A 27095-nucleotide genomic window follows, 5' to 3' on the forward strand; every position below is an offset into this window, starting at 1 on the left:
CACCTGGCCACCCAGAAAGAAGCTAAGGCACAGCCTGCTGCCTCAGCCTGCTCCTTTATCACTGAGGAGAGGCATGAGGAGGCCATCCGCAGCTCCTCGCCTACACTTGTGTCCGCCTGAACTTGATGAGACAAGTCGCGGAGGTAGAGTGACAAAATGGCCCCAGTATTGGCCAACCGAGTCTGCATTGCCATAGCCTTGTGTAGCTTAGCAAGCAGACTATCCATAACCCTGCAGTTCTTGCTAGGGCAGGTGGCATTGCCGAGGATGGAGCTGGAGGGAGAGACTAGAAACGGCGACATGCCGCAGACCACCTGTGGGTAGCAGCTGGAGACTGGAACTGCTGACACAGCAGCTCTTTAAAGTCAGGTAGGAGGGGCACCTGGGTTGATGCAGGGCGCACCTCCATACCCTCCTCGAACCTAGAAGGTGTGGTCGCAGGGTTCTCAGGGAGGGCAACGCCCAGAACCCTGGAAGCCCTGTTCATCACCTCCTCAAACCGGTGGGCCAACTCCCCTCTTGTCACCTCGCCCACTGTGTGCTGTGCACAAGAGAGGTCATTGTCATCCGAGGAAAAAACGGTTTCCACATCCACGTCCTCCTCCTCGGCTTCTTCTTCCTCCCTGCCTGACCCTGAAGCCGGGGGCGGGAAAGAGCTAAGCGGAGGCCGGACCACCATAGGCTGAAGAGGGGGCAATGGAGCCTGCCAGGCTCCTGGATACTCCCTCCTCTCTTCCGAGGCTGTCGCCATTCTCCCGATTTTCTGTCTCGGCCCCTCGGAAACATGGGAGCCTGTACGCTTTGCAGCAAAGAAGCGACAGCGAGCCTCCCTAGTACGTGCAGGCAGGATAAAGCAATCCATGCACGACTGAGGATTTTCCTTAGAGACCAGAGCATGCTCGTGTCCCAAACACAGCACGCAGTTATCATGCCCATCCTCTAGGGGCATGGCCACCCCGCAGCCCACACAGCAATGCCCCTCCTGGTCTGCCATACTGCCAGGGGCCGAAACCGGAAGTGCTTCACCACTTCCTGTTTATCTGCTAGCCGGCCGCACCGCAGCTCTCTTGCTAGTTATTTGTTTTTTTTGTGTGTGTACTCGTGCCTGCCGCTGAGAGGGCCGTACGCTCACGAGGGGATGGGGGAGAGTGGGAGAGAGACGTTCGCCGCCGAGCGCGTCAGCCCGCGAGCCGCGGGCAATACGCCGGAGAGGGGACACTGCCAGTACTCAGCGCGTATCCCCCGATCGCGTTAGCTCACGAGCCGCGAGCAATACGCTGGGGAGAGGGAGAGTGCTTGAACTGGGAGAGACGTTCGCCGCCGAGCGCGTCAGCCCGCGAGCCGCGGGCAATACGCCAGGGAGAGGACGCCGCCAAGGCCGGGGGCCGAAGACCTCCGGCTGGCCCAGACCAGGTGCACGATGTGTAATAACCCCACCGAGCGCGTCAGCTCACGAGCCGCGAGCAATACGTCGGGGAGAGGACCTTGGTCCGACACTGTCAGTACTCGGCTCTATCCACCGAGCGCGTCAGCTCACGAACCGCGAGCAATACGCCGGGAAGAACCAACAGCCACCACTGCCGGGAGCCTGAGACCCTCCGGCTCGACCGGGCAGGATGATGGCTCCGCTGAGAGAGGACAGAAAGAGTTCTGCACAGCAATCCAGGGAGGCTGCCAGAGACAGACGCCCCGACTTACTCCGGTAAGCGGATACACAGCTGTACAGTCTCCTCTCCTTCCTTACTTTCCTCTTTTTCTTACTTTCCTTTCTTTGTTTTATGTAGATTGTGTGACACTGCACCCTGACGCACAAGTGGAGATCAAACAATCAGTGATTACACGCCGGCGCAGGTGCTTTATAGCTACGCAATGGGGCGTGGCCGGGCAAGCCGGTGTGTCTTAAAGAAATATCCAAGTGCCCTGACAAGCAGCGGGGGTCATATCCCCGTACATATGGAATATGTAACGGAGTGGAGAGATAGTCTCAAGACGATAGAGAACACTCACTCACCATCAAAGGCATCATTGGACTGCTGGGCTGAGCGTCTGCTGTGGGGTCAAACTCAGATGAAGCAGCCACTGCTGATTCTAGTGCAGCAGAGCATAAAGGTTTATTGTTCCATTATATATATTGTAAATATTATATGTTATGTTTCATGGAGAAACTGATGCAGAACTAACCTATTCTTAGACAAAATCTAAATGGGCTTCTTAGTACCATAGCTCTAGGTGGACAGCTTCACTTTCCCAGGCAAAAAATATTCTTAAACCATTCAAAAGTCGGTATAAACTGTCCAGAACTCTAAATAGTCTTTTTTACTTTGTTGTTGTCAGCTATTATGGTGTCTTTTATTTTATGCTGCTATGAAAACAAACAAATCTTTGAACATTTAACTTTTTTGTATTTAGGCTATTCAAATGTCCCACTAATAACACATTTTACAAGACCACATTGAACACATCATGATAACGTAACTGACCTTCGTCAGATGCTCATAATTACTGAGTAGAACTTGAATGCGTCATAATACAATTCAATGCAGCCTCTGATTGGGCGCATACTGGAGCACTGTCCGACAGCGATATGTGTGAAACACACAGTCACTGTAGTAGCCCCTAGTAACGTTCAGTTATAGCTACTCTAGGAACCGTTGCTCTACAATGAACTGGCGACTTGTCCAGAGTGTAGCGCGGCCAGATGACAGCTAACGTAGGCTCCAGCCTGCGCCCCGTCAAAGGTAATGTTACAGACATGAAATGAATGAACAAGTAGGCTAATTGTTTCAGCCGCCCTCGGTAGTTTTACTCTCACCATTCTTAGAAAATAAGTTGTTGATGTCCTGGGCCCCTGCTCTGCTGCTCCTACTCCTGGCCTCCTTCTCAACTCTCTTCTGGTGTCCAGACTTGTGCTTTTTGGGGGGCATCCTAACCCTGCTGGAGTTCGCTCGCGCTACTGAATTCCGATGAGGAAGAACCATGGGAAGAACGAACTGCGGTGTGGACCAAACCATTTTTTAAGAAGGGACCAAGGGGGTTATTGAAGTAATTAAAATTAGAATATTATATGACTGTTTCTTTGTTTTAATTCTGATTCATTCGTATGAATATATATTAGTTCAGTGTATGCATAACCATTTTGTCATAGAGGCTACTGGGGGCTGTGTGTGGGCCCTATAGCGGGCTGTGGGCCCTTAGAATTGTCATCACCTTTCCCCCCTATACGACGGCGCTGGAGTACATAAATAGACCCCAGATAATTCAGAGTGGCTGACACACCTCCTCTATGTTAGTGCTCAACAATGGAGCCCCCCAGGGCTGCATGCTCAGCCCCCTACTGTTCACACTGTACACCTGTGACTGCATCAGACATCAAGAGAACTCTGTTGTTCAGTATGTGGATGGCACCACCATCCATCAAAGCCAGCAAGGCAGCTGGACCAGACAACATCCCTGGATGGGCTCTCAGAGCATGCACCAATGAACTGGCTGATGTTCTCACCTCAATCTTCAAAGTTTCTCTCAGCCTAAGCATCGTTCCCTCCTGCTTCAAAACCACAACCATCACCCCCCTCCCCAAGAAGAGCCCACCCACCTCAGGGGTAGACAATAAGGGAAATTTGCAACTGGCCCTCTGGGCCAATTCCTGCGGTCTAGCCATCAAGGCTGGAACTTTCTACAATACCAATACTAGTAAATTTCCATGATTCTCGATACTTATTTGATACCACGATTTAAGAAATATTTAATAAATAAATAAATAACTGTTTCACATCAAAGCTCCACTGTGCTTTAACAATGAAGTAAAAACAGAGTTAAAATGGTAAATATGCCTCAACACAAATGGAAAGTTATGTAGTCATTACTTTTATCTTCCAGTAGTTCAATGATAGAACGGTTGTTCTCATTCATTCACTTTTAGGCTGCTTCCACAGACTGATGCAAAACTAACTCATTGTTTCATTTTTCAGCTCTATTTTGTGTTTACACACGTTTGTTTTTTCTCTACTCCAAACCATGGATGTATTATGGTCTAAACGCGCACCACCGCTGTGGCGCACATCGAGCAGCTGGAGCGGCTCGAGGATCGGCCGCGTTCACATAAACTGACCGCGAGCTCGACTGTAGCCGCACCGAGACCCAGCGTGTGCTCTGGCCCGCGTGTAACGTCCGCATCGGTCCCAACAGGACTCAACACGACGGGCGCTGAGGGCAAAGTTTCACGGTACCGAAAATAGGTTCTTATCGGTTCTAGTGACAACCTTCAATCAGCAGCAGTGAGCGAGCGGCACGCGTTCCGCAGGAGCGAGCGAGCTGTGCACACTGCAGTTGCTTGCGTGCTGACGTCCCAGGGCACAGCGCTCGCTGCGCACAGAAAGTAGATGTCTCTGTCTTTGATCGGGTAGGGATCTTGTAACACTATTAGCAGTAATTAGCTACCGAGACGATTTCACAGAAATCATTTCAAACCACAGGGAATTAACGTGAAATTAGATTTATTACATTTTTTACTTGTTATCTTTTTTCAAGGCATTATTTTTCACTGGCCGGGCCAGTGCTTGGAGTGTTCTGGTGGCCCTGACAGTTTTAAAAGTACATCCAGGCCACCGGGCCATATTGTCGACCCCTGCACCTGCCTGAATGATTACAGACCAGTGGCACTTACTCCAATCATTATTAAGTGTTTTAAAAGAGTGGTGCTGACCCACATTCAGAGCAGCATACCGGACCCCCTGGACCCCCTGCAATTCGCCTACCTCAGAACTGTCCTGACTGTTTACATTTTGCACATGCATAATTGCACAGTTTTTCAGATTTGCACTGTATTATTATTATTATTATTATTATTATTATCATTGTTAGTGCTTTTCTTATTTATCACATGTGCCCTGTGTAAAAGTGCTTTACTATATTGTATATTTTAGATGTATATATTTCTTTAATACACTGTTGGCAGTCTGTGGACAGCAAAGGAAGAATTGCAATGCATAACTGAGAAGATGTTTCTTTACTATGCATGTGACAATATACACTTTGAATCTTTAATCTTTGCCACATTATAAACAATGATGAGTGTTTATATCAGGAAAAAACTGTTCAGAGTTGTGCACAGAGAACAATCTACTGCTCAATGTCACTAAAACCAAGCAGACTCACAGTTGCCCTGCAGACTTTACTTCTTGGTGAGTAACCTGACCTGAAGCCACAGGCTCTTCTCACACAGATGCAGAGACAGCGTGGTTAATCTGCAGTGTTAAATAGTAGTGTGCTGTGGTCAGAGTGGATAGCAGTATGTAGACACTCGTGTTTAAATACAAAGATAGAGACAGACAGCAGAACATTGTAGAGAGGCCATGTGGTTTGAAAACAGCTATCTTAACTGTCTTCAGCCCTGAGAAACTCTTTCTCATGATACACACATCTATTCATAGGTCTTATTATAATGTCACACAATGTCAAACATCAGTCAAGGGAGTGATATATTCACAAAAAACAGCAGACCCCACTCAAAAGTCTTTTACTGATGTTTGTTTAACCGAAAAGTACAAATCTGACAGTGAAATTAAACACACATTTGCAATATTCACCATTATCAGATTCCCTTAATGTCCTGATCACTTTCCAAGCCATAAAACATAAAACAACTGAAAATAAAACAACTTATAATGTAACACAGATAAAAAGGTTTTTAGAAAACATATCCTGGATTATTATTAAAAAGTTGTAACTGATTGTACAGATGTTTCATGTTTGTGTATGATCAGTTTTAGTTGGAGGTCGTCTCAGCTTCTCTTCTGTCCTCTCTCAGTCATCTGTAGAAAGTACAACAGACACATTTCTTTTATTCATTAATATAATCGGACCTCTTGACTTGACACATTATGCTAGCATTTAAACATACTTTTGATGCTAAAAAAGAAATATTGAATCTATTTGCTGATGATCCTGAGCCTGATATTTCTGTTAATCTAATTGGCTACAAACGTTCCTCAAACTAAAAGCTATTTATGGATTAATAGGGCCTGTCTTAGACAGGCACTCCCCAGTTAATCTACGAGATAGCAAAAAACAAATAGCCTCCATATAGCTTATATCACACCTAATATATATTGTCGAAACTGTGGAGGTTATATACGATTCCAAAGAGTAGCAAGGTGGTACTTTTTATGTGAGTTTTTGTCATGTTGTTGCAAACTCAAAGAGCTGTTCAAACTATACAAGATTGGAAAAACGGACCAAACAAAACCAGTTAATATTCATCAGTTGAGTATTTTAGTGTGTTTTATGTCTATATTGTGTTTTTCTTACTTTTAAAATTCATAAGTTGTTGCATCCCCGACTTGCAAAACACACCATTGTGCCCATAAGAAAGTTAACACATTGAATAAGATAATGTGTGCATAATACCTTACCTCTTTTCTTGCAATGTTTTGAAACAACAGCATATGTCACCATGCTTAAAACAGCAACACTCGCCTCCCCAGAGCCTGAAACATAAAGATATAAAAAATACAATAATTGTATTTGTGTGTCTGTCAAGCATAAGCAGTAGGTATATCTACTGAATCCAAATTTAGCAGATGTACAGTAACTGACCCGGAATTCTTTGCCAAAGAACTTGAAGGAGAACTTCGGTCGATTTAAACATGCAGCTTCATTGCTCAAGCTACCCTTGACTTGCTAGTACCGAAGACGTGAACACTTTTGGTCCAACCCTTACACGGCTCCTTGAACGGAGAGTTAGCATTGACAGCTAACAGCATGGGGTCAGAACTTTACACTGTGTTTTAAGCGTCTTAACATGCTCCAAATCTCACCCCAAAAGTTATGCAACATCAGCAGAAAACCAGCATTTTTGTTTTTCTGTTCATAACGCACAGAACCAGTGTTTGCGTCTTCGGTACTGGCAAGTCAAGGATAGCTTGAACAATAAAGCTGCATGTTGAAATCGACCGAAGTTCTCCTTTTACACACTCTATGCCTGTTTGGAAGTGTAAAAAATTGTTAAAAGCCCCCCGTCCACCAGACCCCAACGAACCATTCCCCTTCACAGAGAAAGAAGTACGGCGTCTGCTCAGTCAACACAAGCTGGGCTGGGCACAAGGCTTTGACTGCATCCCAGCAAAGGTGCTGATGGTCTGTCCAGGATCTCTCACATATTCTTCAATTCACTCTTCTGCAATTGCTACCGGACCCCCACGATATCTACCCACTGGAAAACTGCCCGTGTAATCCCTGTATCTAAGGGGCACAGAGGACACTGTGTGTCAACCTGTCTGACTTGGGTGTCCCTCCAGAAGATTTAGCTCCTGTCGGTATAGCTCTTAGGGTTACTGAGGCATGCAAACCACCTGACCATGACAAGGTTGCAAAACTAAAATAAATAATAATTCCTTCATCCAGATTTTTTTTTCCCCATAACATGTATTTTCATTTGATGAGCTTATTTCTCAAATAAATTTAAGAAAGACTTCTCAGCATAGGCAATATTTACAAAATGATAAAGTAGTCTTATACTTGTCAAACTAAGAAGGTTTTTGGACAACTCATGTTAGCAGAAGCAACTCATGTTGGCAGAAGCACCTCCTGCGCGTCGCCATCAAGGCAGACAAAAAGTGTCGGTCCCTGAGTGTGACCTAACAGGCAGGAGAGGAACAGTGGACCACTCCTCAAGCCTGCCTGTTAGGTCACACTTGGGGGCCGACATTTTTTGTGTGCCATGACGGCGGCGCGAAGGAGATCCAGCTCCTACAGTGAGTAGTTCAAAAAATGTCTTTTTAGTAAACACTGTGTACACAAAGATGTTCTCAATGCTCGTGTTCATGTGTAGAGACCCTGGTGATACTACGAGCAAAGTTTCATGTTTTGTCGAGCCTTCTTAATTTTTTAAAAATGACGATTTTAATGCTAGCGCTAAAGTGCCCATAGCACTCCCACTGAAAATTAGCTTGCGCGAAAACGAAACTATGGTAAATCTTAAAAGTGCCTCTTTCGTCGTAATTATGCAGTTACACAAAGATTTCACTCATAAACATTCACAAATAAAGCCTTTTTGGCGAGAGTTTCACTTTAAGTGTGAAAAGGAGAGGTACCTCAGGTTCTTCCTCCCTGCTGCTGTCAGATTGCTCAACCAGCACTGCTCCCAGTAGACCTCACCCTGCACTCTGCACTGTGCAATATGTCTGTACAAACTCATTTCAAAACCCATATTTATTATCTATATTCAAAATCTGTATATAAAAATGTCCTGTTCATTTGCACTATATCATGTAAGTATGTATATTCGTCAGCTCTATTTTCTTTCCTTTTTAATTTTATTGAGTTTTTTGCTATTGCTCTGTTCTGTAACATTCTGACGCTGCTGCGACAAACAAATGTTCCCGTCTGTGGGACATTAAAGGATTTCTGATTCTGATTCTGATTCTTATGGTGCAGCCTGATGTCTAAATTGTTGCAGACTGTGGCAATGCTTCATTTAGTTCTGAGCAAATTAATAAGGAGGCCCAACCACTGCGGTTGAACTGGCACAGACCTGTATCACATAGATAATTTTAAACATGTTCTCGTTTAATACATACAAAACGTATCTTTACCTTTGTGTTTCAGGCAGTGAAGTAGTCCCACCAACATCAGCAGCACAGCCACAGACACAGTGGTGATAACCACTGGGAGAAGGGTCGGGACCTGAAGGGAACTGTCGGTTGATGGAGTCTCTGAACTCTCCTGAATCTCTTCAGGTGATACAGTAATATGTGCTGCAACAAGAGACAAAAGGGTGTGGACTTATAAACAGTCAACAATATATAACATGCTAGAGTGTACAAACATCCTCAGATGTAGGTGTAAAGACATAAAACCAACACCAGAAATATCCGCCACATCACGTTGCTGGATGAAAAGTCGTGTATCACCTAAATTAAGAGGCTTATTCGAATTTGTTCTCTGGGCAACACAAATGAATCCAGTAACTGTTGACATATTTCAGTCCAGTCTAAAGAGATGGCAAATAGCTGAACGAAGCATGTTTATGTTTTGTTCAGTTTTGTGTCTTTTTATTGTCCTCGTTACTTTCAAACTACATTTTATTTGCAGTTGAGACAATCAATTACACACCATCTTGACTTTTGCCATTTTAACTTCTGAAATACAAAAAGCTTGGTCTATTGACTGATATCTATATTTGTTTTAGTTTCAAACAGATCATCTCACCTCTGACAGCCAGCCAGCTCTCTGCTGATTCTCCAACTCCGGAGACTCTGCACTTGTAGAGTCCTTCATCAGATTTAGAAACATTGTTGAGATTTAATGTCCCTGTATATCTAGTTGCAATAGAGAGGCCATCTTTGTAAAAATCAGCAGGAGGGTTGGAGGTCTTCGTTCTGCAGTACAGGCTCACGTTGTCTCCCTCAGTCACAGGCAGAACAGGACTCTCCAGGATCACATCACCATCTAACCCACATGAAAACATGATTTTGACATAACATTTTGCTGTTATCTATGAATTTGTATTTTAAAACTTTGCCTCAGTGTGTTGCAGAGAAGAACAACTGGGATTGCTGTTGACTGAAATAGATTCTTAGGCTTACACATTGATCATCAGTTATTAGAATAAAAAAAATAAAAATAAATGTAAGTAAAGCTAGTAAAAAAAAATACCCTGAAGATTAAGAAATGTCACATTGTTGAGAAAAGGACCCTTTGTGAAATAAGGATGCATGTATTGACACTCAGGAACAGTTGAAATCTTTCTCCTTAGTTAGTAACCTAGTTAATAATACCAGTGACTGTGATGTTGATACTGCTGCTTCTTTCCCCCTCTTTATTTTCACACCAGTACTCTCCACTCTCTGATGTAGAGTGAGGTTTAACAGTAATGGATACTGTTGATGTTTCCCACAGTTGAGTTGTATTTGTTGAATCCTTCTTTAGCCTCTTCATCACTCTACATTCAGGTGAGCAGTCCAAATGTTCACACTGCACAGAGATTGTACTATATGCAAAGAACTGCAGTCTGTTTGGTTCAATACGAGGAAAAGCTGCATCTGCAACGGAGACATTTAGAAAAAGGAAGATAAAGCTTAATAAATTTCCCAAACTTGTTATTGGAAAAATGTGACGCACACACTAAACAAAGTCACTGATTGTAGTTCAAAAGCAGATTTAACTGATACACTCCTGGCCCCTTAACACATAAAGGATAACAACGGTCGTGCATTTGGCTAAAAATAGATAATAAGGCAACTTTATACAAATATCAGGCTGATGTATAAATAATAATAGCAAGGACATGCACAAATTATTAAATAATATTAGTAATAGTAATTCATAATATTGTAAAGAATTAACCAACTACGTACCCAGTTTTTGAGAACAGCAACAGTTCTGAACTTGTGCAGCAAGCAGCAGAGTCAGCACAGTCATCACTAGAGAGAAAAATATAAGATTATTACCAGATCCAGATGATTTCAGAGCTAATTTGTCGGTTCATAAAAACATTTACATAATAATTGAAGGAAAAATCATGTATCATGTCATCGCGGTGCTGTGATGTCTGACATTTTACTTTATTGATTTGATCTTCATGAAAATCGAGTAACATAATGTAAATTCAGCTACACTATGAGCTTTTGTGAAAGTTGAGCTGAATGGTTTTATCGTTAAATTACCAAAAGAATTTGTGCCTAGACTTAGTGAGCTGTAGTAATTTAATTCCAGCTTAAGCTGAGATGGAACTCAACTCGAATGAGTATGATGACATCTTAAGACTTGTCATTCTGTATGAGATACACAGAATTCAGTTTGGTAATTTAATTAATATCACAATATTTTTAATTGTAATTTATTCATGTCTTTTAGTTTAAAGGAAATTTAAAAAGGCTTTATGCTCTGCCTTGATTATGTCAGAAAGAGCAAAAATTACAAAGGAAATCACATTACAGTCTACAAGTAATTTATTCTGCTTAAATATATTTTAATCTATATTGAATCTATATTTTTATTCGTCAGTACTCACACAGTCGGGTGCAGAGAGCTGTAGCCTCCATGTTGTCTTGCTGCTGACTGAACATCAGACTGACACATTTTCTTAATCCCTCCCCTTCCTAACTCAGTGTCTAGAGAAAAAAACACTGAAGTAGTTGTGATGTCATTACTGGTGTGCATTCTGAACCAACAGATCCACAGAGGATGCCATATCCATTGCCCTCCATGCAGTCTGCACACACTACGACAATATTCAGCTACATCGAAATGCTATTTGTTGACTACTGCTCAGTTTTTCAAAAAATCTCACCCATGAAATTAAGATAACAATCTGCACTTTTATACATAAATAGACCCCAGATAGGTCAGACTGGCAGACACACCTCCTCTATGTTAGTGCTCAACAACGGAGCCCCCCAGGGCTGCATGCTCAGCCCCCTCCTGTTCACACTGTACACCTGCCACTGCATCAGACATCAAGTCTCCTCTGTTGTTCAGTATGTGGATGACACCACCATCACTGGCCGCATTTTAAACATTGGTGAGAGTTCATATCAGGAAAAAATTGACAGTCTTGCAGAGTTGTGCACAGAGAACAATCTACTGCTCAACGTCACTATAACCAGGCAGACTCACTCTTGCCCCGCAGATCTCACTTCTTAGTGAGTAACCTGACCTGAAGCCACAGGCTGTTCTCACACAGATGCAGAGACAGTGTGGTTAACCTGCACAGCGTTAAAGAGAAGTGTGCTGTGGTCAGAGTGGAGAGAAGGTATGTAGACACTTGTGTTTACATACAAAGATAGAGACAGAGAAGTGCACATTGTAGAGAGGCCATGTGGTTTGAAAACGGCTATCTTAACTTGCTTCAGCCCTGAGAAACTCTTTCTCATGATCACAGATCTTCTTACAGGCCTTATTAAAATATCACACAATGTCAAACATCAGTCAAGGGAGTGATATATTCACAGAAAACAGCAGACCCCACTCAAAAGTTTTTAATAAAGTTTGTTTAACAGAAAAGTACAATTCTGACTGTGAAATTATACACACATTTGCAGTATTCACTTTTATCAGATTCCCTTTATGTCCTGATAACTAACCAAAACAGAAAACATGCAAACGACTGAAAATAACATGTCAAACAAACACAACTTATAATGTAACACAAAAAGTTGTAACTGACTGTACAAGGAAACAACATGTTACATGTTTGTCTATGATCAGTTTTAGTTGGCGGTCGTCTCAGTTGTAGAGTCGTTTTTCCCATTTATTTGCTTTAATTCGGCCAAATTAAGTAAAATAATGAACTTGCCATTATGCTGATGAAAATGTACTCTGCTCTATGTCCAAGCTACCACAGGCCTACAGATGTGTGTCTCTACCAGTGTATTGAACAAATCGATGATTGGACTACATTATTTCTTCAACCAAACATAGAAACAATAACTGAATTGGTGCATATGTAACGCAGCAATTCTATGAAGATGTTTCCATCATTTCATGTTTTTATTTCTTTATTTACTTATTTTTACCTCGATTAGAGTGACATTTTCTCAACACCAGTAGCAGCAGAGCCACCAGAACAATGGTGGCAACAGTCCTTATGAGGAGGTAGAGGAGAACAGGAAGTTGGTCAGAACAAAAGGGAATATTCTCTTTTGGACAGTCTGGAAAAATGATAGAGAGTGTTTGTTGTAATTCAATCAAACAAGAAAAAAATAATTATTATAATTTAGCATATAGCACATACATTGCAATACCAAATTTGGGGAATTTGCTTGCTATGACAAAATGGAACATGTATCTTAAAGTTATGAACTGAGATAAGATATTAAACTTTTGCTCTTTATCTCACCTCTGACACCCAGCCAGCTCTCTGGTGATTCTCCAGCTCCAAATATGTTGCACTTGTAATGCCCCTCATCAGACTTGGAGACACCGTGGATGGTCAGGTTACCATTCAAGCTGTTTCCAATAAAGAGTCCATCTTTATAGAAATTAGCTGTGATGCTGGTCGTCATCTTGTTCATGCAGCGTACAGTCACAGTGTCTCCTTCCATCATCCCTGTTTAATACGTTTATTCTTTTTAATTAGGTTAGCTTAATGTGGTCTTCAGATGATGCAGGAAACTTTATCATCTGCATAAAACTAATGTGTCTCACCTCTGACAGTCAGCCAGCTCTCAGCCGATTCACCAGCTCCAGAGATAGTGCATTTGTAGGGTCCTTCATCAAACTTGGAGACACTGGGGATGATCACGTCTCCTTTATAGCCGGTCCCGATGTGGGCGCCATGTTTGTAGAAATCAGCTATGTTACTTGTGGGATTGTTCTTCTTTCTACAGCGGAGAGTCACAGCGTTTCCCTCAGTCACAGGGTGGATGGGAATATCCAGGATCACAGCACCAGCTGATCAATATGTGAAAAACATATTTCATTGTTGTGGTCAGGAATCAAAAATACATCTTCATCATTACTGCTCTAACTGCACACATGATCTGATATCACCATGTTGGCTTTGATCCTGGAACTTAACTAATGTCCCCAGGACCATCACTGAAACCAACCAATCATGTTGCTCTACATAACGGCATAGCTTTGCATCTTTGGGTAAAAGGATAGGAAAAATATGGATGTGGGAGAAGATGCATGTTTAACATTTCATCCCAAACAGCTGTTACCAAACTTAACCAAACACGTTCTTTTTGTTACATAAATCTTTTTTGTCCATCGTTGCCTTCTTAAAATCCCCTCACCTCTGACTTTCAGCTGGCTCTCTGGTGAGTCTTCAGCTCCAGCGGCATTACACTTGTAGAGCCCCTCGTCAGACTTGGAAATATTGTGGATGAGCAGAGTTCCAGTGTCACTGCTCCTGATGAGGACGCCGTCTTTATAGAAATGAGCTGTGAGGTTGAATGAAGCCATCTTGTTTCTGCAGCGCAGAATCACAGTGTCTCCTTCAATCACAGGAACCACTGGACTCTCCAGGATCACAGAACCAGCTGATCAACACATTAACAAAAGTCACATGAGCCAAAGCTTTTGTATTAAAAAAAACAAAACTAAAGATTAATACAGACATGACAGGATGAGACAATACAAGGAAAAACAGACATAGATAAGGTAAGAATAAGGTGAGTACACTGTAGTTGAAATTGTTTATATCGTATGACCAGATGGCATGGTGACATCTGGTCCCTCTTTCCAGCAGTGAACTACCTCTTCTAGTTTTGGAGAGACTGAGGGTTTGGTTAAATGTTGATGTGTTGTTTCTCAATTAACGGCAAACTTTATCTGTATTAAACCAAGAGGACAATCTTTTGTGTCAAAAATTCAAACTATTTTGAAATGATCAACATTCAATTTGTTGTTAAACCAAACAGATGTTTTAAAAAAAATTGTGGTGTTGGAATTTTGTTCAAGTTGATGACGGAGTTTATCATCTACTCACCGGCTTTTTGGACTTCTACAAGAAGGAGCCAAAACAAATTCATCACTGGAGAGAAAGAGGTAGAAAGATTTCAGTAAATAAAGAAGAGAATCTAAAGCTGAAGCCTAAAGAGACTCTTGTCAGAAACATTTCGGCTACAGTGATAAACCCATTAGTTACGGACATTTTAATTTTAAAGTCAATATTTCCTTTTGAAATGTAGAGGTGTTAAGTTGCACAAAATATGGAGAACAAATACCGAAAAACTTCACCTAGTCACAGTCATCCAGTGAATGACTGTATATGATGTTACTAAACAAAGAAAACAAAGGTTTTTCAGTGTTGGCTTTGGTCAATGAGGACTTTATCTTAGCCTCAGTTCAATACAGTGTACAACACGCTATCATAACACAGACCATTACTTAAGTTCAGCCTGTAGGACATCATGATATAACAATACTTTGTTAGCTTATCAACATATCAATATCTTCTGCAAGACTTCAGGCCATCTGCCTGCTTATGTAGTTGTACTGATCATGATAATAATTCTCACAGGGAGACTCAGTACTCACTCAGTCTGGTGCAGAGTGCTGTGGCCTCCATGTTGTCGTCCTACTGAAGTCTGACTGAGCTGCAGCTGAAGTGAAATGTGTGTGAGACCCTCCTCCAGACCTAAACCCTTCCTCTGCAGCTCATCTCTGGTGTTCAGACGAGGGTAAACCGGTCTGTGTTCACATCTGATCTCACAGCTGTTTCTGGGTCAGAACCTCCTCCTAAGTCTGTTCACCTCATTCATGTGTTGTCTCTGTCCAGATGTTAAGAGGTTCCTAATACATGAATTCATAAGTAATTTGTTTTATCTCTCAAAATAACTTCAATGTGAACTCATTTCCTCATGGGGTCATGAACACTCTCCTGAGACAGAAGCTCTATTCTGCCCTCTGCTGCAGGTCAGCCACCATCACATCTGTCTCTGGGCTGGGCTGGGTTGGGTTGACACATCATCCAACGAGAAAAGACCCTCCCATGTTGTACATGTGATAACAGTGTTTTGCATCCCTAGAAGGTACTCCTGAGCTGGATGGACTCTGTCACACCTGCTACAGGTACGTTCTGCACTAGTAGAATGCTTTATTCAGACAATAAAACCATGTTTTTTTAAATAATTTGTTTGTTTAATTTCTCATGTCAGTGACCCAGGATGTGTTACCTAAAAGATGGGCCATGTTTTAAATCTTCACGTACTTGTTTTACTGCTGGTCCGTCCTCAGACACCCTGTGTTACAGGTAACTTACTGCACACAAACACACACAGCAAGTGACAGCTTGATGAAAGTTACAGTACATGAAATGATTTCATTTTTTATATCTAAAGTGAACAGACATCACATTAATGTGAAGAAAGTGGTCAATGTTTTTAGATCTGACATGTCCGGACAGCCGAGCTACCGGACATCTGATACATATTAATCACATTCAAATTCAAACTGTCGCACACTGTGCAGGTGTTTTGACTGAACGTCGTGCTATCTCTCCTCATCCTGCAGTCTTTACATAAAACAAAATAATCAGGACTCAAACAGAACACAGTCAGGGAGAAAGCAGGGTAAAGGGAAAAAAAAAGAGAAGCTAAAGAAAGTTCAAACCAGGAAAAACATGAGGAAGAAAAGGTAGAAACAAACTATGGGAGAAGGGACATGAAGACAGAGGACCAGGCTCAGGGGAACAACAGAGACAAACTGACAGAGACAGCAGGGAGAACACAGACTGTAGGTGTGACGGGTGAAACACATCAGGGCAATATACCTGCAGGGAAAACACAGGGAGGGCTGCTTCAAGATAAAAGAAGAACCAACAAAACCACAGTGCAAACTCTAACAAATGTCACTGTAGTTTAAGGGCTGCTAAGGTTTAACTCGACCAATGAGATCTTCAGAAACGTCGTCAGCTGATTCACTGTCGTTTCTTTAGGTCATGTTCAGGTCGTCGGTCCAGCTCAGCCAGTAGTGGCAGCAGTGGGTCAGGACATCGTTTTACCGTGCCACCTGGAACCTGCAGCGAATGCTTCAGAAATGACAGTGGAGTGGACCAGACCCGACCTGGAGCCCAGATTTGTCTATGTGTGGCGTGACGGAGTGGAACTGGAGAGTAAAAAACATCCAGTCTACGAGGGAAGAACATCAGTGTTCAGTGATGAACTGAAGCGCGGAAACATTTCACTCAAACTCTCCAGAGTGAGAATATCTGATGAGGGACGATACAGATGCTTCATTCCAGATGTGGGTGACTCTTCTGTTCAGCTTATTCCAGGTAAGTTCATGTTAAATGTTTCCATCAATGAAATCATCACTTCGTCTTTATTTTGTCTGTTTCTTACACTTGTGAAAAATGTGCTGTTGAACATTACACTGTTCTTCATCAGCAACATGCACATGTGCCTCCATTCCTCTGGTTCATGAGTTCAATGAGCAGATCTGTAAACGTGCATCAGTGACCTGTCACCTGTTCCTCCTGTCCTCCATCCTCAGGAGCCGCCTCCTCACCTTTCATAGTGAGGATAGAAAGAAGCAGCAGTGGACATGTAGTTCTACAGTGTGAGTCTACAGGCTGGTATCCAGAACCTGAGGTGTTCTGGCTGGACGGTGAGGGAAACCTCCTCTCTGCTGGACCTACAGAGACAGTCAGAGGTCCTGATGACCTCTATACTGTCAGCAGCAGAGTGACTGTGGAGAAGAGACACAGCAACAGCTTCACCTGTAGAGTCCAACAGAACAGCACCAACCAGATCAGAGAGACTGAAATCACGGTTTCAGGTTGGTTTCGTCAGTTTTTTTTTCTCGAATATCTGTATTTTCTCTTCAAACAGCTGATGTCTGGTTGTATATAACCACTGTTCTGTTGTGTTTCTTGTCATTTCAGGTGTCAGCCTCAAGTTCACATCTTGTTCTGCTCATGTTGCTGTTCTAGTGGTTTTTGTGCTCCTCTTTATTGTTGCAGCAGTCTGTGTTGTGTGGAAATGGAGACAAATCCAAACCAAAGGTGAGTTTAACTGATGGGATGTGAACAACTGGCCACAAGATGTCACTGGTGATTGTACAATATGAATTCAGGTTTTAGAGCATGATGTTAATTAAGGAAAAATCAATAAAGAAGCTAAAATATGACAAAGTTTAGTACACATCAGTGACTTGACTCGGTGAGTCTTGTGTCAGGAGCTGGTTTTTGGTTCCAGTCCACCTTGAAACTGCAGACAGGATCTGAGTATGTCAGAAATCACATCCTGTTACAGAAAGTCTTTAATTTTCTAATAAAACATTGGACATGCTGTAGAATAATAAAAAATGCTTTATTGTGTCTCTGTGGTGTTCACTGTGACACCTTCTCTCTACAAAATGCATCAGCAGAACAAGTCTGAACTGAATCTGACACTGTTTCCTGTTTTTATCACCACACAGAAAGAAAGAAACAACAAGAGGATCAAACTGAAAGAGAGCAGCTCATCTCAGAGAGAACTGAGGATCTGAGGAAGGAAATGGTAAAACTTAAAGAAGAGTTAAAGGAGAAAGATGAGACGTTGAAGAAGAATAAGGAGGAACAGAAAGGCTTTGAGCAGGAGGTTTACAGTAAACTGACTGAACAAAGTGAGGAACTGCAAAAGCAGAGAGACAAACTGAGACAACAACAGACGGACATGGAGACAAACATCACAGTTATTGAGAAAGAGATGCAGTCAGTGGAGAAGATGGCAGAAGGTGAACGATTCCACAGAATGAAAGAAATCACATTAACTGCCAAAACTCAGCTGAACAAGAGAAAACAAGAAGATGAAAATCTTAACCTACAAACACAGACAATACTGAACAAAACAACTGAATTGTTAAAGAAGATCACAGACAGGAAGAAGGAGGAACCACAAGAAGAAAGTCAGTGAGCAGCTGCAGCAGATTCAGAGGAAACTCATTATTACACTGTCACTGAAGTCTCAGTGTTTTATGCTGCTGATCAAGAAACATGTCAGGTGTCATCATAATGTAATTCTAAAAAAGAAAGATCATAACATTACATATTAAATATATTTTTTACATTTAAAAGCATTTGAAAAAAAGAAATTGCTTTGTGGTTTCAATTTAATATTTGTTTCAAGGTTAACAAGTATGACTGTATTTTTGCTTTGATTGAACCATAATATTATGATTTATAATATTAAATGTAATTTTCTTGTCATTATTTTTGCCAAAGGTACATTCAAGGCAGTTTTTGCTGCCGTGTGAATTTGTTAATCAATGTCCTAGACTTAGAAATTCAACAACTTCTTACAAATTAATGTACGTAGTAACTTCATAGTATGTGTTTGTTTGTGTATCTTATGTGTGTATATTTCATTTTTTATTGATTATTGTTTTGGTTTAACTGGTTTATCTAGATTACTGTTCACTGCTTAAAATGCATTTGAATATTGTTTTTTCATTTCAGGCTGATGATATGTTCTGCAGAATGGCTCAGCTCCTTTTTAATCTGTGAAACATAGAATAAAATCATATTCTCTGTCCAGACACAGACAATCAATGCAACAATTTGTATTATTATCATTATTATCATTATTATTATTAATATTTTATTATTATCATTATTATCATTTTATTCTGCAGTAAAGGATCACTTCACAGCAGATTATTGAACTCATTAGTACATGAGACCATTTATTCACATTCTTTATAGCTTAGCTACAATACATTTACAGTAAGTGATAAAAGACTCAGCAGCTGTTAGCATCATAGTTCTCAGTGGAGACACTCAGGTTATTGTGCCCAGCGTCTGTCAGGGTTACACAAAAAACTATGAAAAAAGAATATGATTATAGAGAGATTATAAAAGCACAATTCATATCATGACCTGTATTCATCTTCATATCATGATCATACAGCAGTCACAGCACATTGAAGATCTACTGAAGGGTTTCATTAAATTATTGCAAGTTTAAGAAGTTAAATCAAACAAACTAGACAGAGGCACTTTTCATATACATAAGACACACGATACCAGAATAAGTGATGTTCTGTACAGAACTTATAACATTATACATACAGTCACAGCATTTCCCTCGTCAAGATGACAGCAGCAGCTGAACAACAGACAGTTAGCTGCCCTACAAAGACAAACATCAGAAACTGACTCAAACTGAGAAAAACTGGCTCAAAATGTTCTGACTGTCCAGCCAGATGCATTGTCAGTGGTCATGTGCTAATTAGATATGCGCCATCTCTTAAAAATCACGACCAGTAAAAATAAAGTTACTGATTCTGCATAAAACTTTGTTTTAATATTTGCAAGCAAAAAAAAAAAGAGATGATCTTGCATGATTTTGTTGGTTCACCCTAATTGGATGGCATATTGTATTTAGTTGTATATTTTCATACTTAGATATATGCTCTCATATATTATAATTATGTAATCATTTCTTAATAGACATGCAGCATCCAGTCGAGATCCACCATAATGAAAAAAAAAACAGCTTCTTCCCGAATGCTGTCAGGCTGCTAAACAGCTCAACAATGCTGCACCCTTGATTGCTGCTGGCTTTTAATGTCCATTCCCTATATGGCACTTAATGCTGTTATGGGCTATGACTTGAAATTTAAGTCTTTAGTCTTAGTCCGGATGTTAGTTTTTCTACTGATTTGTTTATATTCATACATAATTGTGTCCTTTTCTTTTTATTTTTTAGTAACATATTTATTTATGTATTGTATCTTAGCACCGGGACCTGAGCACTGTGTTTCGTTTTTTTTGTCCATGTTCCATGGCAATGAAATGACAATAAAATGAGTTTGAAGTCTGAAGTCTGATAAGCATCAATCAGGTTTGGAGGAGCAGCCAAAGAACCAAGGTCACATCAGGTCACAAACAAATTGAATGCTTTAAAAAAAATGAACTTGGTAAATGCCACAACTTTAAGATAGCATGAACGCGACCTGTGTTCATTCATATTTCTGTCACTCAGTGTGTCTGCTTCAGGTCAAACTGCTCTAACAGCATCATGTTGGTATTCAACCACAGCGAGTGTATTTAAAAGCTGCAGCAGCTCTGTTCTTATAAAAAGCGTCTCCAGACGTTTGAACAGATGGAACAATGTGGTTTAACTGTCACAGTGTGAGAAACCACTCAGTCCTAAAGACAGACAGCGATGCAGCGTGTTGGCTGAAGCCCACAGATGAAGAGCTGATATTCATGATCAAAGTCACGTCTTCAAGGGACACAAACTGTTCTGAGGTTAAGTGTGTTTTCTATATTTAATCTTTTAATCAACTCATCCACAACAACAACAACCTTTTCTAACAGTTTTTAAAGTATAAAAAGGACAAAACAAAACAAGTTTTCAAAATCACCCCTCTAAAGGCTGGACACAGGCAGAAAAAGATGACTTATGATTACTGTTTTTGATGGTTAAATCCAACCACCTGAAATTGACTGAACTGGCGGCCCCATTCGACTAATTTCTCTGGTTCTTGAACATGCATCCATTTACCACAGAGTGCCAGGTCATTAAAGATCCACTAGTTTACTGTAAAATATACAGTATCACTCCCTCCTCATATCCATGTACGACAGCACAGCTTTAAGCTCCACTCTAAGCCCACATTTCTGCTCTAGGTGACCTGTAAGACAAACAAGATTCCCATTAGTTTTCAAATACAGTCAAGCAATTACATTTGTATTTTTATGAGATTCCTTCCGGAGTATCTGGATGTTCCACTTTCTTAACCAGCGAGTTGCTAACATTGTCTTTGGTGTTGTTAGCATTTTCAACTCAACTAATTAATTAATTCATTCATTGACCAAAGGTCCAGTGAGTTGGATTTAATGGCAGCCAGCACAAGTCCTACCCGCTGGACTTGTTAATGTTGTTAATATCATTCGTCATATTTAGCATCTTGTCTACTTTAAAGCTGTCCAGTATTATTGTTCTGTAATTTTATTCTGTTGAAATTGCTTTTCCTGTCTGAAAAATAATACCAATCACATCATCACTAACTATCTGCTTGTTTCTAGTCCATGAGAATGATGCTTTGAGAACATGAATTAGTCCCATCATTGAACTATTACCTTCAATCCCTGTATCACACTCACCTCATCTGGATTGTAGAATAGACGACATCGTTGGTGTCTGCTGAAGATGTTTGCCTGGCTGAGCTGCTGGATACTCCGGGTTCTGCTTTACAAACAAAGGGGAGGACACACATAGAACAATCTGCTTTGTGAGATAGATAAGTTTTATTGTCACTCAACTTTGCCCTATTTATGTCTGACATGTGGGGTGGCACAGGGCCCTTTACATTTTGAGTTCAATTACAGCTCTGGTCATTTATGAATGTACTGAAATATTGACACGTGGTTCTGATCATACTGCCATTTAATTACTTGTGATGCTAAATATACATATTGTATCTGTTTGCTGATGACACCCATCTTTATATTTCTGTTTAGCTAATTGGCTATTTATGTTCTCATACACATTTCTGGAGTAATGGAATGTCTATAATGTCTTTAATGTCTTAAATATTTATACCTCAATCACTCCACCAGAGGGAGAGTCTAATACTATGTAACGTGTCTCACAAATATGATATAATATATCACACTTATTGGCTTTATTGTAGAGATTATTAATATAATTCCAAAAACTTCTGAGTGAGTATGTGTGTGTTTTTCGCATGTGGTTTGTGTCATAAAACTCAAATGATCAGCTGCACCAGATAACGAGACAAGACTTGGAATGACTTCATAATCATCAGGTGCACATTTGTTTCTACATTTTTTTTTCTGCACACCAATTTCTCCTCTCAAAGGCAACTACAGTTCATTGCAGGCAGCAGGTGCTCAACATAAAACAGCATTTTAAATTTGTTTTACTGCAATAAAGACACTATTGTAATATTATGTATTTCTCACAATGTAGACTTAAATGTTCTGTTAAAATGTTTAGGTGGTTGCATCCCAAGTGTGCCACCCCAGAGCCCAAAAGAAGGGAAACACAGCAGTAGAGTAGTAGTATAAAAATAGTTTTACCTCTTCTCTTACGGTGCTTTGTAACAACAGCGTATGTCACCATGTTTTCATCAGCAGCCCCCGCCTCCCCAGAGCCTGAAACATCAATAAAATACAACTAGAATTTAGTAATAAAATGTTTTGTAGATGGTATGTTGTTGCACATATACTTAGGTACTGTAGATGTATGAATAACGAACTATAATACTAAGTGTTGTGCAGACTCTGGATTCAAGGTAACTTTATTTGTCCTGAGCAAAGATTTTGTCATGGACAGAACAGCTGACCCACCTGAATCTGTTCCTGGTGTTTTGTCTGAAGCAAAGCAGCCTGCTACAGAACAAAAAAAATGAAAAATAATAGTTTCAATACAAAACAGTGTATGTCAGCAGCTCAGTAAATAAAAGAAAAGGGTCAATCACTGTGGCTGAACAGGAAGAGATCTGTATAACATAGATCATTCTGAACATGCTCTGGTTAAACACATAGTAATACTGATCTTTACCTTTGTGTTTCAGGCAGTGAAGTAGTCCCACCAACATCAACAGCACAGCCACAGACACAGTGGTGATAACCACTGGTAGGAGGATCGGGACCTGAGGGGAACTGTCGGAGGAAGGAGTCTCTGAACTCTCCTGAATATCTTCGGGTGATAAAGTAATATGTGCAAGAGACAAAATGGTGTGGAGTTAAAAACAGTTACTGATGACAACCATCCTCAGATGTGAGTGTAAAGACATAAAACCGACACCAGAAATATCCGCCTCATCACGTTGCTGGATGAAAAGTCAGAGATCACCAAAATTATGAGACTCATTAGACTTTGTTCTCTGGGCAACACAGATTAATCCAGTAACTGTTGACATATTTCAGTCCAGTCCAAAGAGATGTCATCCCTTGATGTTAGAATAGCTGAACGAAACATGTTTATTTTTTGGTGTCTTGTCTATTGTCGTCTTATAGTTGTCGTTACTTTCACACTACATTTTATTTGCAGTTGAGACAATTATCAATTACACAACATCTTGACTTTTGCCATTTTAACTTCTGAAAACAAAAAACTTGGTCTATTTACTGATATCTATTTGTTTTGGTTTTAAAACAGATCATCTCACCTCTGACAGCCAGCCAGCTCTCTGCTGATTCTCCAACTCCAGAGACTCTGCACTTGTAGAGTCCTTCATCAGATTTAGAAACACTGTTGAGATTTAATGTCCCTGTATATCCAGTTGCAATAGAGAGGCCATCTTTGTAAAAATCAGCAGGAGGGTTGGAGGTCTTCGTTCTGCAGTACAGGCTCACGTTGTCTCCCTCAGTCACAGGCAGAACAGGACTCTCCAGGATCACATCACCATCTAACCCACATGAAAACATGATTTTGACATAACATTTTGCTGTTATCTATGAATTTGTATTTTAAAACTTTGCCTCAGTGTGCTGCAGAGAAGAACAACTGGGATTGCTGTTGACTGAAATAGATTCTTAGGCTTACACATTGATCACAATCTATTAGAATAAATAAAGAAAAATAAATGTAAGTAAAGCTAGTAAAAAAAAAATGACCCCGAAGATTAAGAAATGTCACATTGTTGAGAAAAGGACCCTTTGTAAAATAAGGATGCATGTATTGACACTCAGGAACAGTTTAAATCTATCTCCTTAATTAGTAACCTAGTTAATAATACCAGTGACTGTGATGTTGATACTGCTGCTTCTTTCCCCCTCTTTATTTTCACACCAGTACTCTCCACTGTCTGATGGAACGGTAATGGATCCTGTTGATGTTTCCAATAATTGGGTCTTTTTTAATGAATCCTTCTTCAGCCTCCTCATCACTCTACATTCAGGTGAGCAGTCCAGATGTTCACACGTCACAGAGATTGTACTATATTCAAAGAACTGCAGTCTGTTTGGTTCAATACGAGGAAAAGCTGCATCTGCAACAGAGACATTTAGAAAAAGGAAGATAAAGCTGAATAAAGTTCCCAAACGTGTTATCTGAAAAATATGAAGCAAACACTAAAAGTCACTGATTGTAGTTTAAAAGCAGATCTGACTGATACACTCCTGCCTTCTGAACATGTAAAGGGCAACAAAGGTCATGAATTTGGCACAAAATATATAATAAGGCAACTTTATGCAAATATCAGGCTGGTGTATAAACAACAGCAGTAAGGAAATGCACAAATTAATTTGATAACATTGTAAAGAATTAACCAACTACGTACCAAGTTTTAGAGAATAGCAACCATTATGAACTTCTGTAGCAAGCAGCAGAAACACAGTCATCACTAGAGAGAAAAATATTAGAGCTTAATACCAGATACAAATGATTTAAGAGCTAATTTGTTTACATAACTTAATTGGGGCGACGTGGCTCAGGTGGTAGAGCGGGTCGACCTATGTTCAGAGGGTCGGCGGTTCGATCCCCGCTCGGCCAACTGTATCAGGGTTGTTGTGTTCTTGGGCAAGACACTTCACCCACCTTGCCTCGTGTGGATGTGTATGACTGCTGTATGTTTGAGGTGGTGGTCGGGCTTCCATCAGCCTGCCCCAGGGCAGCTGTGGCTACTATCGTAGTGTACTACCACCAGTATGAATGAGTGATTTTGGGTCATTGAAAAGTGCTATATAAATAAAATGAAATAATAAATAATTGGAGGAAAAATCATGTATCATATCATCGCGGTGCTGTGATGCCTGAAATATTTATTTTAGCTACGAAAACATTTTGAGCATTTGTGACAGTTGAAATCAATGGTTATACTGTTCAATTATAAAATAAAACAGTCCATAAAAGGATTAACCAAAAAGAATTGATGCATCAAGAATACTTCATTTATGACAGAAGTGAGTCCATGGTGTCACTTTTCCGTTTTTTTGTCAATATGCAACATAACTTGGACTTCTGTGCCTAGAATTAGTAAGCGGATATCACTTTAGTTAAGCTCAGATGTAACTCAACTCTTATGAGTATGATGATATAATAAGACATGTTAATTCTGTGTGACAGACACAGAATGCAGTTTGGTAATTCGATTTATTTCAAATTAAGGAACAGCAGATACAAAAAAATGAAATACAAATCTACCTCTGTATCTTGCAAGAATGTTTTTTTCTTTTGTAATTTATTTATGTCTTTTAGTATAAAGGAAATTTAAAAATGATTTATTCTCTGCCTATTTTATGCAAGAAACAACAAAATCACAAAAGAAATCACATTATTGTCTACAAGGAATTTGTTCTGCTTGAATATATTTAATATTAAAATATGTGTTAATTCATATACTGATGTTTATAATGTAGTTGAGAACTACATCATGTAATTTGTAAGTACTCACACAGTCGGGTGCAGAGAGCTGTAGCCTCCATGCTGTCTTGCTGCTGACTGAACATCAGACTGACACATTTTCTTAATCCCTCCCCTTCCTGACTCAGTGTCTAGAGAGAAAAAACAAAACACTGAACTAGTTGTGATGTCATCACTGGTGTGCATTCAGAAACAACAGCTCCACAGAGGATGCCATATCCATTGCCCTCCATGCAGTTGGCACACAAAAAAACAACAATCTGCACTTGAGTACATCAGGGCAGTTGCTAGGAATTCTGGGCCCCCTGAAAGAATATCGGTGTGGGCCCCTCTACCCCATTCATTGCCACCTTCAATTTTCTTGTTTTTCAGTATTCTTGACGGTGCCTGGTGTAATACACCCATTTTGTTTCCTTTTTTTACGATTAACGACTTAACAAGTCAGAGTATTATTATGTAAATTATGTATAATTAGTTGTCTTATTCTCATATCACTGATTTGCAACACGTTATTACACCTCTGATTGCAAATACATTTTCAATTAACCACTCAACAAATAGGTAGTGGGTCACTAATAAACCAAAAAAGCCAACCAGTGTCTACATCGTATGGTTACGTTGTAACCTTGGTTCTCTGAGTGAAGAGACTATCTCTCCACTCCGTTACATATTCCATATGTACGGGGATATGACCCCCGCTGCTTGTCAGGGCACTTGGATATTTCTTTAAGACACACCGGCTTGCCCGGCCACGCCCCATTGCGTAGCTATAAAGCACCTGCGCCGGCGTGTAATCACTGATAGTTTGAGCGAAACGTGTCTCCGAGTGGCCTAGGGGCTGGAGAGATAGTCTCTTCACTCAGAGAACCAAGGTTACAACGTAACCATACGTTCTCTATCGTCTTGAGACTATCTCTCCACTCCGTTACATATTCCATATGTACGGGGTAGATCTTTAAGACACCCCGTGAGGAGACGGTGCAACCCACAATCCCATGTGCAACAAACGAACTATTTACAAATGTACACTATATACAACTCCCCGGAGCAGGCCCTGCAAGTCGCTAGGGCCGGCCCTGGGAGGGAAGGGCTGCCGGGGGAGCCCGCAAGCCGCAAGACTGACCCAAGGGGGACAGGCAAGGGCCCCGCAAGACGCAGGGGCCAGCCTGTTCACGGAGCAACCGCTCAATCAGCCCGCAAGACGCAAGGCTGAGGGGGAGACAAAAATGCCTACCATCGGGCCACGCCCAGCACACACTCCCCAAAGGAGGGGCTGGCGGCCACATTCACCCGGTAGAACCTGGTAAAGGTTGACTGGGACGACCA

General features: G+C 40.9%; 1 protein-coding gene and 2 long non-coding RNA genes across 3 annotated transcripts; all 3 read right to left on the bottom strand.

Moving 5' to 3' along the window:
• Positions 1–5504: 5504 nt before the first annotated feature.
• LOC115590449 (low affinity immunoglobulin gamma Fc region receptor II-a-like) lies at positions 5505–9936 on the bottom strand. The gene is made up of 5 exons (XM_030431811.1): positions 9777–9936; positions 9208–9447; positions 8592–8753; positions 6411–6485; positions 5505–5810 (listed from the first exon to the last, which is right to left on the bottom strand). Exons 1-5 carry the CDS (start codon positions 9934–9936, stop codon positions 5803–5805), a joined length of 645 nt encoding a protein of 214 aa, XP_030287671.1. The 3' UTR covers positions 5505–5802.
• A 24-nt stretch (positions 9937–9960) lies between these two features.
• On the bottom strand, positions 9961–25860 carry LOC115589877 (uncharacterized). Its single transcript, XR_003985615.1, has 3 exons — positions 25801–25860; positions 10356–10421; positions 9961–10040 (listed from the first exon to the last, which is right to left on the bottom strand). It is a non-coding gene; the product is annotated as an uncharacterized LOC115589877 (long non-coding RNA).
• On the bottom strand, positions 20961–22794 carry LOC115589886 (uncharacterized). Its single transcript, XR_003985623.1, has 4 exons — positions 22751–22794; positions 22481–22555; positions 21542–21623; positions 20961–21069 (listed from the first exon to the last, which is right to left on the bottom strand). It is a non-coding gene; the product is annotated as an uncharacterized LOC115589886 (long non-coding RNA).
• Positions 25861–27095: the final 1235 nt, after the last annotated feature.

Source organism: Sparus aurata, chromosome 10 (genome assembly GCF_900880675.1).
Source record: "Sparus aurata chromosome 10, fSpaAur1.1, whole genome shotgun sequence".
Lineage (NCBI taxonomy): Eukaryota > Metazoa > Chordata > Actinopteri > Spariformes > Sparidae > Sparus > Sparus aurata.